At 44.3% G+C, this 14243-nt stretch overlaps 2 protein-coding genes across 3 annotated transcripts in view; both read left to right on the forward strand.

Annotated features, from left to right (window-relative positions):
* Positions 1 to 1949: 1949 nt before the first annotated feature.
* On the forward strand, positions 1950 to 7821 carry EPCAM (epithelial cell adhesion molecule). 2 transcript variants are annotated; one of them, XM_014962362.1, is made up of 9 exons: positions 1950 to 2444; positions 2871 to 2975; positions 3631 to 3871; positions 4190 to 4255; positions 5553 to 5616; positions 6007 to 6108; positions 6230 to 6424; positions 6775 to 6816; positions 7300 to 7821. In XM_014962362.1, exons 1-9 carry the CDS (start codon positions 2381 to 2383, stop codon positions 7339 to 7341), a joined length of 921 nt encoding a protein of 306 aa, XP_014817848.1. In that variant the 5' UTR covers positions 1950 to 2380; the 3' UTR covers positions 7342 to 7821. The 2 variants fall into 2 exon arrangements, with proteins under 2 accessions (XP_014817848.1, XP_014817847.1); XM_014962361.1 differs by lacking the exon at positions 7300 to 7821 and adding an exon at positions 7192 to 7260 and having other exon boundaries at positions 2155 to 2444.
* Positions 7822 to 14000: 6179 nt separating this feature from the next.
* Positions 14001 to 14243, forward strand: part of MSH2 (mutS homolog 2) — a 55129-nt gene continuing 54886 nt past the window's right edge. Inside the window, exon 1 of the mRNA XM_014962369.1 lies at positions 14001 to 14224. Within this exon, the coding sequence (XP_014817855.1) occupies positions 14001 to 14224 (224 nt within the window). The remainder of the gene's footprint in view (positions 14225 to 14243) is intronic.

The following is a 14243-nucleotide window of genomic DNA, read 5'->3' on the forward strand; positions in this document are numbered from 1 at the left end:
TAAAGGGCTTCTTTGGTCCACACAAATCTCATAAGACCATTCAACCCTTAGACACTAAAGGTTATGCCTATTTTTGTGTACTGACAGCAAAAACCCAGCTGGCATTAGAGGTGGCTGAAGAAGCAGCACTACTTTCAGCGGTAGCCGCTGTGAGGTTTCAAAACTGCAGACCAAGGCTTGGATTTTTAAAATTCAGCACAGAGGTTTACCTACACAGCACAAGGGCCAGGAGAACAAGGAGGATTAGCCTGTACTCAGCCTGGGTAGCTCTTCTACATTTACACATTTTAAAAAAAAAAAGGGGGGGGGGGGCAAAAGCCTATCGTAAAATTTACACTTCCTTATTATCAAGGCTTACGTAGTTCAGCTTGGTTATTTGTTAACAACAGAGTAACTCTTCTCATCTCGAACAAACCAGTACATTTACATAGAAAATGAGCTTTACAGTAAGACAGGTGTTTCTAATCCTATTGATCCTGCTCATTTTTCTGAAGAATGCCATCCTTTGACAACAGCAAAGTAAGAAGTCCGTATCCAAGACTTTAAAGTCTTCCTGAGTTTTCACACTGGTAACATCATGCTGCTCTTCTGGGTCGTTAACAAGTGTATCAGAAGAGTATTACAAAGCCACACAAAACCACAAGAATCAAGGTAAATGCTGCAAAAGTCTAATTCAGGCTGTACCAGAAGACCCAAAACCCCATCATTTAACTCGGCCCTAAGCCAGCACCTACCTGATTTCAGCAGGGCACTGTACACAATGATAAACACAAACCAAAAAATACAACACAAACACAGCTGTGCACAGAGACAAACCACAAAGATAGCTAACCTGTGCTTCAGAACACGCAAAGTTTTCAAACAGTTTCATTAACTGAGGTCTGCATACACAAAAGCAGCAACATGTTTCTATTGTACAGTGAGTGCAAACTCTGGTAAGAGGAAGTTCCAAGTTTCTGGAAACTGATGGTTTCTCATAAATGTTCATCAGTTCTGGAAACTGATGGTTTCTCATAAATGCAGGAACAGGCTTAAGAGGGGTGTCATTCAGGCTTTTTCCTCTAACTTGTTTTTCTAGGACAGTAATGTATCTTCCAGAAAGATCTATGCGTATTTTTTTCTTAACTGAATTAATAAACTGGGAAAAAAAGCTTCAGAAAATATTTTTTGGTGTACCATACCTATCTTTTGTCTTCCATTTTGGCATTGCTTATACACTTTGGAAAGCTGCTTTGGAACCTGCAGCAGGCTTTTCCGTGTTTCCTTCTCGGCCACTCTGAGGGGCTCAGGCACCCCCTGCCATCTCACAGGTCCCCACAAAGACCCGCTGCCCGGAGACAACGCAAAAAGCACATTTTGCTGCACAAAGAAGCGCGGGTACCGCGGCACCAGAAGCCACTCTCTTCAGGGCAATCCCGAAGAAGAACGACCTAGTGTATATTTTAGAAAAAAGGAGGCAAAAAACCTCCTTAGTCTATATAGATAGGCGTTCTGTTTTTTCTTAACTGAACCGAGGCATTACCAGGATATACTCCTCACGGAGTAGTACAAAGGGCACCACAGGACGTGAAGAAAACTAACTATACAGGGTGAATATTTATGACTGGCTCCCAGATTGCGGGGGCGAGAGAAAACACCGACCCACCCACCCCCGTTTCTCTCCTGAGGGGACGGAGGGTGCGGGGCCCAGTGGACACAGGGCCAGGGCAGAGGCCTCGGGGCCGGCGGCCTCCGGGACAGGCCTTCCTGGGCCCCGGCCCTCTGAAGGTCACCGGCGGCGGCGGGAAGCCCCGAGCCGAGACAGGAGGTGGCTTGTCCCCCCCTCCCCGGCCTGTTTGTCACAAGGCAAACACACCCGGGAGCTTCCCCCCATGACTAACAGTTTCTCCTCGACGGCGGGGGCGGCCACCCGTCGGCTCGCTGACAACGACGCCCCCTCCTCCCCTCGAGGGCGGGCGGGGCGGTTTCACAGCCCCTTTACGGGGACCGACAATACCTCAGGATACCCCTCCCCGGGCCACCGCTCCCCCTCCCCAGCCCTTACGGAAGAGGCTATATTTGGGCCGGGACAGGGAGCGGCGACTCGCCCTGCCCCATCCAGTTTCGCCCAGGTGCGGTGAGGGGAGGGGAGGTGGGGGGTGGTGGCGGTTTAACAGCGCCCGGCTGGCTCGGGAGGAGGAGCCGTCGCCTCCTCCGCGTCTCAGGTGTAACCGGAGCCGGGAGGGCGCGGCGCAGCCACCACCACCTGCGGAACCTGTCGGGCGGCTCACATCGGTTCGGCCGCCGCGCAGGCACCGGTCCCTCTCCTCTTCCTCCTCCTCCCGTGCCCTACGGAGGACTCTTCCCCGGCCCCTCCGCGACCCACCCGCCGGCACCAGCCATGAAGCCGCTCTGGGGGGCTGCGCTCCTGCTGCTGCTCTGCGCCGCCGCCTGCGCCCAGAACTGTGAGTGCCCGTACCCCTCCTTCCCCCCTCCATCTCCCCGTACCCCCTTTTCCAACCGGGCTCCCCCGCCCCGCTATCCCCACTCTTGCCGACCCTTTCGCCGGCCGGCGGGCCGCCCCTCTGGGCACCCCGCTCCGCCACAAAATGGCGCCCCCTCTCCGCCGGGGCTGATGGCGGGTGGGGAGGGGCCGCCCCGCGCGCGGGAAGGTGAGGAGGGGGAGGCCTAGAGCTCCTTTGTCCCCGGCCGGAGTGGCCTAGGGGGGAGCCGGGGCGTCGCGAAGGGTGGGGAGCGGTGGAGCACAGGTGCCCCACGCCCGGCCGGCTCCGTCCGGTGAGGGGCGGCTTTGTCTCTCCTCACCGCCGTGCCCCGGGGTGTCTCCCCGAGGGGACGGCCGCGCTCACGGCCCCGCTTTCCCTTCCTTCCAGCCTGCGTTTGCCAGAAGAACAAGCGTGTGACCAACTGCCAGCTGGTCAACGGCGTCTGCCAGTGCCAGTCGGTGGGCTCCGGTGTCCCGGTGGACTGTAGCACCCGTGAGTACAGCACGCCCCGGGGGGGAGGCTGCGCTGGGCCCGGGGGTGCTCTCTGGTAGGGGGCGGTGAGGAAAAGTGCCAACTAAACTCAAGGAAATACGTGAAAAAACGACCATTGAGTTCCCGGCAAATAATGGTAGCAAGGAAGGAAAGCTGCTTCCTGGTCTTCCAGGTCAACTGGTGATGGAAGATAAGCGTTCAGGGTTCCTCCTGCGTGACTTGTGTGGAGGTGCACACACTGGTGGAGTCTCCTCCGTCCTCCTTTATTTTCGGTTTCTAATGGCAAGGATTTATCAAAGATTAATTTATAGTTTCCTTGTAAGCATGAATCATGACTTCTCCTACCAATTCAGAGATAGAAGAGTCTTGTCTCAAGACCTGACTCTTGGTTTGGATTCTTCCAAGCTGCAAATGATCCTCTCACTGTAAGAAATGGAAAGTGGCCGGACTTCTGAAGGCATTTGCCTTGAGAAGCTGACACAGCCCAGTTGTGTTGGCTTTATGTACCACCTACGTATTACACACCCGTTCCTCCTTGTAATGGCTTCAAATCTGGTTCCTTCTGATGTAAACCTGTGTTTTTACAGACCGAAGAGCTTTGTTTTGAACCTGCATGGCTGGATGCTGCATAACGTGACTTTCTGGTTACTTTTAGTGACTTCAAAATGCCTGTTGATGAAAGCGGAAATGAGAGGCTCAAAATCAGGTCGTCGTGAGAAGCCAAAAGATGCATTTGAAGATACTGATGGCCTTTATGATCCCGAGTGTGAAAATACTGGTGTTTTCAAGGCGAAGCAGTGCAATGGAACCACCTGTTGGTGTGTGAATACAGCTGGTGTTAGAAGAACTGATAAACATGATGCTGACTTGAAATGCAATCAATTAGTCAGAACAATGTAAGTGTTTCAACAGGGTATGCTGTGACACTAAAACATTCCTGTATTGGGTTCTGCATTTCAGAGGACTTATCTGTATGAAGCATGTGCTGGGACTGAAAGACAGAGCAATAAGCACTTGACTACTGCTTTTTTTTCTCTATTTCATTCAGAAATGAGTCATTGAAGGGGTTTGGAGGGGGACTTCTTTTTCTTTTTTCTCCTCTCGCTGCTGTCTCTCTTGCTGTTCTGTTTTTTTTCCCCGGGGTTAGACTTTTAGTATGCATTGTTACATGCACATGCTCTGAGAGTATTCATTGTACTTGCCTGTTACTTCAGGTGGATCATCATTGAAATTAAACATGGTGAGAGGAACACTCCGCTGCACTCTGACGTTTTAGACAGGTAAGTGATGATAGCAAGATGGTATGGCAGTGCCTGCATGCACCACTAGATACCTGGTGTATTTCTGAACAATTGTTTAAAAGCTCTGTCAGACCTCTGAACTAATTTGTAAGACATCTTAGAAGTGACCTACAGATCCTTCATTTTTATTGGAAATAATTTAATTGTTAATGAGATTCACTTCCTTTTAAAATTGATGGCTGGTAGAAAACCTTACTTTTTATTGGAAATGAATTAATTGTTAACGAGATTCACTTCCTTTTAAAATTGATGGCTGTTTTTTTTTATCAAGTCAATATACTGAAGGAATTGAAAAGTGAAACTGCCCCAAAAGTAAACTGACAAAGATGGTGGAGGGGCTACATAGAGGCAGCAGAAGAAAAACAACAGTTTAGCTATTGTTTTGGCTAAAACAAAATCCTACTTCTCTGTTAGAGGTCATATAGCAAGAAAAATGTGCTATTAGGTCTCCCCCACTGGAACAAAAGCTGATATTCTCTAGCTTCTCTTCTGAACTCTCAAAAGCTATTCAAACCCTTCTCTCTACCACTGCAGTAATGTTATGTGTTTATTTTTCACTAAGTGCATCCTCACTGTTGGGAATTAACAGGCCTCTAGTACAATTCAGTAACGAGAGTGCTGTGGGTTTGGTTGGGATGGAGTTAACTTTCTTGGTAGCAGTCGGTGTGGTGCTGTGTTTTAGAGTGGTGACCAAAACAGTGTTGATAAGTCACTGGTGTTTTTGCTGTTGCTGGATGGTGCTTACGTAGTGTTAAGGCCTTCTCAGACTCCCACTCTCCCGCCCCAGTGATCAGGTTGGGGGTGGGCAAGAGGTTGGGAAAGGGGGGGGACACGGCAGAGACCGCTGACCCCAATTGAGCTGAAAGACATTCCTTATTGTATAATGTCATGAACAGTATCTGGGGGCAGGTCTCTCCCAAGTAGACATTGCTTGGAGATTGGCTGGGCACCGATCTGCTAGCGGTGAGTGACACAGGGTGCTTCTGTGTCACTTGGGGTTTTCTGTTTCCCCCACCCAACCCTTTCACTTATTACACTGTCTTTACTTTGCCCCGTGAAGGTTTTTTTTCTTACTTTTGACCCTTGCTTCTGTTCCAAACCCTGCTGGGGGAAGTGAGAGACCAGGTATGACAGTTTACTTGCCAGATGGGGTCAGCCTAGCACAGAGACTGCAGGAAAAAGAAAACCAGTTAATTACACTAGTCTTCTCTGCTTTTGAAAATAGAAGTGTAAAATAGTACTGTTTTTAACAGCTATGGCTTTAATATCCTTACAGATTCTTCAAGCAGTTGATTACCAGTCGCTACATGCTGGATGGACGCTACATAAGTAGTGTTCTGGTAAGAAGCACATAGCTTCTAGTGAAGTATCACATTTTTATTTTGTTGTGAATAACTTTGAAAAGTCTTGTTTGACAAATGCAGTACAGTGTGAGTCTTATTAGAAGATTTCAAAATAGTGACACTTGCTGAGCAGGTAGCAAATAGCTGTATCTGAACTGAAATACTGAGAAATTACATATTGCTCTCCTCAGTCTGTAGATTAATCCTTATTTTGCTTCACTAAAAAAGTGAAGTATGAATCATACTGTAAACAGTTGGCTTGAGAACAAGTACCAGAAACTTGATTCAGGTTGTGAGTTCACAAGTTGGATCATAATATTTCACTCTGTTGTTTGATTGTTGGATTTAAACCAGACCCTTCTTAATACCATACTATATTTTTTGCAGTATGAAGAACCTTTAATTACTATTGACTTGAAACAAAACTCCTCCGAAAAATCTTCTAGGGATGTGGATATAGCTGATGTGGCCTACTACCTTGAAAAAGATGTAAGTGTGTCTTGGGTGAAGCCTGCCAAAGAAAAAAATACATATTTTGCATTGCACTCAGTAGTGTTGCTAAAGCAAGATGAATTAATTGCAGTGCCTTTTTATTCCTATCTATTCTTAGCTCAAAGGTGACTCCATCTTCCATGAAAACATACTGAACATGACCATTGATAATGAGAGGCTGCTTTTTGAGAAGGTGGCGGTCTACTATGTTGATGAAATACCGCCGGAGTTTTCCATGAAGTCTCTGACTCCTGGCCTCATTGCTGTCATTGTAATAGTAGTAATAGCCATAGTTGCTGGAATTGTTGTTCTGGTAAGTTCTAACAGCGATTTGGGAAATAACAGACCAGGGTAATTCGACTCTGATAGAAACAATCTTCAGTAAACTAGAATTTTTTTGAGGCTTGGGAGGTGGGAAGGAAGCATTGGACCATCGCTGTTTCGGGTCAGGACTGAAAGGTGTTGTGTGGAAAAATAAAAATACTAGAAAAAAGTCATTGAGGTGAAGAAAGTACCTCCTAGTTTAAAGTAGTCAAGAATGACAGGTGGCCTCTTGTGTATCTGACTCTGGAAGGGACAATTTCAAGGTCACAACCAGATAAAGTTTCCTGTTAAGTCAAGACTTAAATAAAACTTCACAATTATTCTGTCCTTCTCTTACAGGTCCTGACGAGGAGGAGGAAAGGGAAGTACGTGAAAGCAGAGGTAATTTAATTTCTGTTTATGGTACATGTGTGGGGAAGAGGTTGGCCAGAAATCAGAACCTCCGAAGTTTGTTGTAGTTTAATAAAAGCTTGGTTTGGGTGCTTCAGCTGTGTTCAATGAAACTGAGAATACTGAAATTCTGTTAACTAGTTTTCACCTCTATAGTTCACCCTGTCTGTTCTGCACCCCTTTCAAAGACAACTCATTATCTGCTGCCTTTCCCAGGGGTGGGGGGTGGTGCTGACAGCACATACTGCTTTTACATATCTATAGCAAGGGCTACACAATCCACAGGAAATACTGATAGTCTTGTTCTGTCCTGAACTGTTGAGAAGCAGCACAAATGTTGATCTCTTTCTGCCTCCTCCCCTCCAGGTAAAGGAAATGAATGAAATGCATAGAGGGCTGAACGCGTAATTAAATTGCCTGACAACAGAGTAAGATTAGCACAAATGTTGATCTGTCCTGCCTCCTCCCCTCCAGGTAAAGGAAATGAATGAAATGCATAGAGGGCTGAATGCGTAATTAAATTGCCTGACAACAGAGTAAGATTCCAACAAGAAGACAACAGAAACATTGGAGGCATGGATCTTAACTCTTCAAAGATTCCTCCTGAAAGCAAGGCAATTGTGCTCACTTAATGATTTGTTAAAACTCTGTAACAGCCAAGACTGGTAACTGTGCTACTGTTTTTACCATTTGTTGAGAGTTGAATCTTAAACACCCCATCTTACTTAAGTCAAGCTTAACTACTCCCTGATCTTATGTTTATGATGATTAAATGAGCTGTCAACTGCTGTTACTAGGGTTTTGGAGCATACATGCTTAAATGGTTATTTTACCCTTGTGGGAGTTTTATTAAAGAGAAAATGGCCTCTTTTGTAGCCACGTTGTGAGGAGAGTGCCTCCTTTATAACTGAACATGATGTTTTTATGGCTGTTTGTACATATTTCAAGTTGCTGTAACTTTTTTATGACTTGAATTAATAAAACTTTGAAACAGGCTTCTAGTTCTATGTTGAAATGACAACAATCTGGTAAATTATCATGCTTACAAATTCTACAGTGTAGTATTTCCTTAAAGCAAGCAACCAACCTCAGCATAGTTGAAAATCTTCTAGAGCTCCCATTACCAAAGTCTGTTATTAGCCATCTATTATCTCAAAAGCATGATTTTTTTTTTTTCTTAAAGCTGTGAAAACTATTCTTTATCCAATTTCTCACTCTTACTGTGCAACAGGAGTCATGATAAAATATGGATTGTTTGTATAAAAAAATAAACACACCAAACGTAGCAATTTCAGGAATGTATAGACTGCTCTTTCAAATGCTACGTATTTATAGTAAAACAGGCCTCTAATCTAGAAGATCTGTGGTGTAGGGTTGGGGGTGGGTAGCCTTTGCATCTGATGGTGGAGCTGGGAAAGAGCTATTACCCCATTACTGTGGTTTGCATAGCGATCCATTGCGAAGATGATGTTGCCCAGCAATGTTGTTATTGCTGTTTGCTGTCACGGAAGGTGACCAAACTTAGGCCAGGTTATCTACCTCCCAGAGCTTTGGATTAAAGCTTGCTTTGGCAGTCAGTAGTCTAATGTATATGGGCTAGTAAGTTAATATATATAGTCATATATAAGTAAGCATATCTGATTTATAAAGGAAATGCTGTAACTCCTGTTGCCAAATGGCTAGTAAGTTAATATGTATAGTCATATATGTCAGCATATCTGATTTATAAAGGAAATGCTGTAACTCCTGTTGCCAAAGAAATAATGAGATACAAGATAAGGAACTGAATGACAAATCATATTACTAATGTGGGTTTTTTTGTTTTGAGCCCCTTCCCTAAAACAGGAAAAGTAGGATAAATACCCTGTTCATAAAATGTGAAACACACTCCATTGTGTGCATCTACTAAATACAACAGGGAAGTTGCTGAACAGCGTAGAATATATGTCTGATCTTACGGGTCACCAGTATGACCTGCCTTTGGACAAGGTGGCAGCTGACATGCATGTGTTCCTGTGCCCACAGTGTGTTTTGGGAAGTGGAATTGTGCATGTTGGTTTGCTCTTGCCAAGTCACTGCTCCTGCTAAGCACAAAAATTCCAAAGCAGGGAACTTCCTGGAGCGCTTTGCAGCCTTCTCAGGCAGCTTTTTCAGTCACAGCTTCTGTAGGGCAGTCTCTGGTTCTGCCAATAGATGCCACTCCCTTTCTGCCCAGGTATGCAGGTGATCTGCTGGGGTATGATGAATTTCTTACAATCCTGTAAGCTGTTAAACAAACGAGGCCTAGTTTACAGTAAGCTTGTCTTTTGCCAGGTCATGTGTATGACTGTCTTCCCCAGTTCTTTGCTCTCCATATCTTATACCTTCTTAAACGTCTACAATCCTTCCCATTCCTTTCTTTTCCCCAAGATCATAATGCTCTTGTTTCCTTTCCTTTTCCTACTGTCCCCATCCCCATTTCGTACCTTATTTTTGGCCTGTGGGATGGAAAGAGATGTCATGTGCTGGGGCTGGGCTGGGAGCTACACATGTGCTGACTTGACTGGCTGGTATGTACCTGCTGGGTGGCCTGGACCTTGTCCCAATGGCTGTGTTTGAACATTGTTTTCTCCCTACTTTTCCCACAGTAGAGGAAGGCATTTTGATTCTTTCCAGTTTTTTTTTTAACCTAACGGAGCTTTTCATGTCTTGGTCCTTGTCAAATTTGACTGAAGCTAGCCAAGAGGTTAGAAAACCACAAAGTTTACAGAAACTAATCAAAAAATAGAAGAGATTGTACTACATCTAATTCTAAACTCTGTTACTACAGTACAAACACAATGCTGCTCAGGTCCCAAAATGATAGTAATAGTATTTTCCCTAGTTTTCTAAATAGTTTTATTGACCTTTATATTGGCTTTTTTTTTTGTTCTGTTTTGTTTACTTGTGCAACAATCCAGCTGCATAAAAGCATGTATTTATAGGGAAATGGAAAAGCATGAGAAAGAAAAGAGTTGAGAAACCAGTGTATTGGCATCCTGCAGCTAAATTGTGTTTTTACAGTTTTTTTTATAGCTAGAGGAGACTAATGTGCTGAAATAAAAAAAAATGCATGTGAAGTTTCTTTTTATATGTAGAGCAGTTTTGAACTGCTGGCAAAAATTGCAACTGAAAAATAATAGCAAATACTAAGTGCTCTCTATTGTAATATTTTGAAAGTATTCAGCAAAGTTATAAAGTTTCCTGTAAAAGAAGCAAACCAATATAACTTAATAAGAGTATTAGTCACTGCATCAATTTTTGACAAGGTAAATATTTTGATGTTTTCGTTTGCCTAATTCATTACCTTCCTTCAGTGAAGCAGTATGATTTTTAAATCTAAAGTTCCACACAAAATTGTGATACTGTATTCCCTCTCTTTTTTATGTAATGTCAATTTTGATAAAGGATATGAACGGCCAACTGAAGATTTATTAAATTGAGACTGAATAAATGAGATTTTTTTGTTACATGATTTTTAAATCCAAAGTTCCACATAAAATTGTGATACTGTGTTCCCTCTCTTTTTTATGTAATGTCAATTGTGATAAAGGATATGAACGGCCAACTGAGGATTTATTAAATAATTTGAGACTGAATAAATGAGATTTTTTTGTTACAGAGAGAGGATGGACACAAACTGTACAAGAAACTATAGTAATCATATTTGCCTATGTACAACATGGGAAAATTGTGTTTGTATAGGCAAGTGCAAATCTATTACTTCCTTATGAATGATTACACTAGCACATATATATTAGTTATTATTACTGCTGAGCAAAGGGATGGACACAAACTGTACCAGAAACTATATTTGCCTATGTACAACATGGGAAAATAGTGTTTGTATAGGCAAGTGCAAATCTATTACTTCCTTATGAATGATTACACTAGCACATATATATTAGTTATTATTACTGCTGAGCAAAATTAAATAAATATTTATGCAAAGACAATGAGAGACTTTTTAAGAAGAGGGTATGCAAATAACATGTGTGAGAAAGCATGACCAATAAAGCCTAAAAAACTTGCTTCCATAGACCTAAGTAATCCCTAAGCACAGTTTCCACAACTACAAAATGAAAGGTCAGCGTGGCGTATGTAGGGTCTGTTGACAGTAGCTCACTCATTACCCTCCTGAACAACCATAACTTTGGTAAGAGAAATAACATTGTTTTTGATTCGTGTTTATTTATATCCTCACCTGCTGGACTTTGGTTGCCATAACATACAGTGACATAAGATTACAGACTGCTTGAAATAGCCTGAAAAATATTCTAGGAAACTAAAAATGCTTGCAGCTCTGCTGCTCTAACTTTACCTCTGCCAGTTGCTGAATTCCAGCAGCTCCCAGGAGAGGCTTTGGCCCCCACGTGTTGGGGATAGTTGGGCCCATCAACACAGAGTTTTATGAACTTCACTAAAATCTTTGTTGTCCTTGTCTAAACAGTGATGTGCAATGGCAGCCGTACGCAAGGGAGAGTGTGGCAGAGAAAAAGGAGGTGGTGTGTAATGTTAGAGGCAACACTTACCAGGTCGTAGCATGTGAAAACTTCATACATGTGAGAAGCAGGTTTTTTCTTTACTACCCTCTAGGTGCACTGCAGAATCCTTGTGCGTTCAGGTACCGGCAAAGTAGAAGCACGGCTGTGCCAAATTGATCTGAGTGAAAAAAGCGCATACACAAAAATGAAAAGGTCCTTTACAAGGCAATAGTCACACTTTCTGTTTAAACTTACATTAACTAAACTTGTATTAACTAAATATTCTTATCTTGTTAATATTATCCTAAGTATTAATTAACTAAACTTACATAAACTAAATTTGTATTAACTAAATATTCTTATCTTGTTAATATTATCCTAAGTCTCTGCTGCATTATACATAAAAACACACCAGCCTAACATAAAATTTTCTGGCAACGTCCCCACCAACTCAAAAGCATTAGAGCTGTCACTGATCACACCTCAATATTAATTAACCTTTGGTGGAAAATGATTTATTTTTTATTTTTCTTCTTGTGCAAGAGAGAACACAACGTAAATGTCTTTCATGGCTGTGGTCACGGCACTAAGAGCGTTAGCAGCTGGTGTAGGTGGTGGCTTTCTGCAATTGGGAGCCTGCAGCACAGCAGGGCTGCCTTGAGCAAACTGCTGGATGAGAAGGTGGAACCAGCCAGAGGAGAGAGAAGCAAGGACTGCAACACACAGCAATTACAGCATTACCACCTCTTGTGAAGGTGGTAATGAGGTCCCCGGAGCCCACCTCCTCTCCAACTGTTTGTACAGGACACATTTTCCTTCTTGTCCTACTTCTGCCTTACCCGTAGTCATCAGTGGATAAAAATACAAGCACTCTCAGCTATTAATAAAGTATAGTTTGGGCTGACCTGGTATTATCACCTCTTGGCAAGGCTGCCTGACCTTATGAGTTATGTATTTGCTAAATGACAATTATTTAGGCTGAATTTTCCCACATGAGTACTGCCGCAAGCAAACAGTTTTGGTGGAGGGAAGCATTAGACCAGAGAGTTTAGCCACTTCTGAAAATAAGGTTAGGAAAAGTACACTTTTTCATACTGAAAATAAATCCAACTGCCCTGCCAGAGCAATGCCATTTTTGCAACTGTTAGCAGATGAGAGGAAGATTTTGGGCAACTTGAAAGCTGCCAAAGCTCTAGTGACCTTATGCTTTGTTTCTTCCTTCCTAAGTCAGATGAAGGCAGATCTTTCTTTTCTCCAGAAGAACCACCCATGGTCCTTCATTGAGTGCATTTGCAAAAGGGCTTTGAAGGCCTTTTCTGGAAAAGCTGTTTTACCTCAGGGGTACAGGACTGGGGTTTGGGTGAGGAAGGCTGCAGCAGGGACAGGCAGCCCACGGTGACACTGGGCAGGACCAGGGCAGAGGTGAGGGCACCAAAGGGTTCCCTGTGGAGGGACAGCCAGGACGTGACAACACCATCAGACTGCAGTATCAGTGGGGAAAAGCATAGTTTAGTGTGAAAACCTGTACTAGTCCTTATGTGGGGCTCTGAGGGCCTTTTGGAAAGCACCTGTTGACATCAAGAAATATTAAGGATGAGCACAACGATTCACCAAGTGGAAAGAAGCAAGAAGTCAGGTGAGAAATCTGGGGAAAGATGTCCCAGAAGTGTGCTACAGCTAGGACCAGGGGTGGGCTGGGAAGGAGGAAGGGTGACAGATAAGATGGAAGATGCTGAGGTAACATAGGGCAGAAAGGAGAAAGAAAGCAATGGGAGGCAGATGAGGGGATGTTCTGAAGCAGCAACATGGGCAAACCAGAAGAAACAGTAAGCATTTGCACAAGAAATGCCAAAGCATTTCTTCAATTCTAAGATGTGTTCTGACTATAGGTAATAAGATGCAGGAAGTTGAACTGGGGTACAAGAATCATTATTTGGAACTGACTGAAAAAAAAAAAAGTGGGCCAAGGCAAAAGAATTTCCAAAAATACTTGATTTAACCTGGGATTTCTCATTATTCTTAATAATCACTAAATGAAGGATTGTGAGAACATACCCATACTGTTTCTATTCCTTTCTGTCTTTACATCAGAAAGAAAAACAAAGAAATACAAGAAAAAACTGGTCAGGACAGTACAAGCAAAAGATGATGAAAAATAAAAAAAACCTGAAGCACTCTGGGCACAGGGACCACCATATAGCCAGGGCTCAGGATCCCTCCAAGCACTATCTGTCCCTCAGCTGGGTGTGTAAATTGTGTGTGTGTGTCAGGGCTTAATTTTTTGGCCATTTGCCATGTTGCTCCTTGCAATGTGTGGGAGGAGTGACCCCTGCCCAACCCCACCCTAAGGAGGGTGAGAGTGTCCTTGCCTGAGGGGGCACATAAGGTCTCTGGACACCATTTGGCCTGTAAGCAGAAGAGGGCCCATTACCTCCCAGTCTTCTGCCTCCTGGAAGTCCAAGCAAGACGACAGCCCTGTGTGCAGGCTGTGTTACAGCATTTGCCATCTGGCAGCCTATGAAGCTCCTCGGCACGCTGCGGGCCTCCACACTGCGGGTCTGTGGGACGCTCTCCGCTCCTCTTCAGGGAGCAAGTGGAGCTGATGTACCTTAGAAATCCAACCACCTCAGCATGGCTGCCTGGGGGTCCCTCCCTCTTCTGGGAAGACCTTCGATGACCGTGGGGCCTGTGCGAACGAGGCCTGTGCAAACGAGGCCTGCGCGCCACGGCTTTGACATGAGTTTGTACACGAAGACAAGACACAACTTTTGCCATCGCCTGAGCCTCAGTGCTGAGGTTACGGCGGCAATGAGCGCTGGCACCAGCGCCCTACCTCCCCGGCGACCGCCCAGCAGCAGCAGCTCGCCCCACCGGGCCCCAGCCGTCGGCCCCTCACGGCCCCGCCGTTGCCATGGC

The sequence above is a fragment of the Calidris pugnax genome, unplaced genomic scaffold (genome assembly GCF_001431845.1).
Source record: "Calidris pugnax isolate Ruff unplaced genomic scaffold, ASM143184v1 scaffold147, whole genome shotgun sequence".
In the NCBI taxonomy this organism is placed as follows: Eukaryota; Metazoa; Chordata; class Aves; order Charadriiformes; family Scolopacidae; genus Calidris; species Calidris pugnax.

Bases quoted from the DNA above. Each gene is read 5' to 3' on its own strand.
- EPCAM (XM_014962362.1), top strand. From the start codon at position 2,381: ATGAAGCCGCTCTGGGGGGCTGCGCTCCTGCTGCTGCTCTGCGCCGCC. The intron at 2,976-3,630 runs GTGAGTACAGCA...GGTTACTTTTAG, and splicing joins CCCGGTGGACTGTAGCACCC to TGACTTCAAAATGCCTGTTG. The intron at 6,425-6,774 runs GTAAGTTCTAAC...CTTCTCTTACAG, and splicing joins TTGCTGGAATTGTTGTTCTG to GTCCTGACGAGGAGGAGGAA.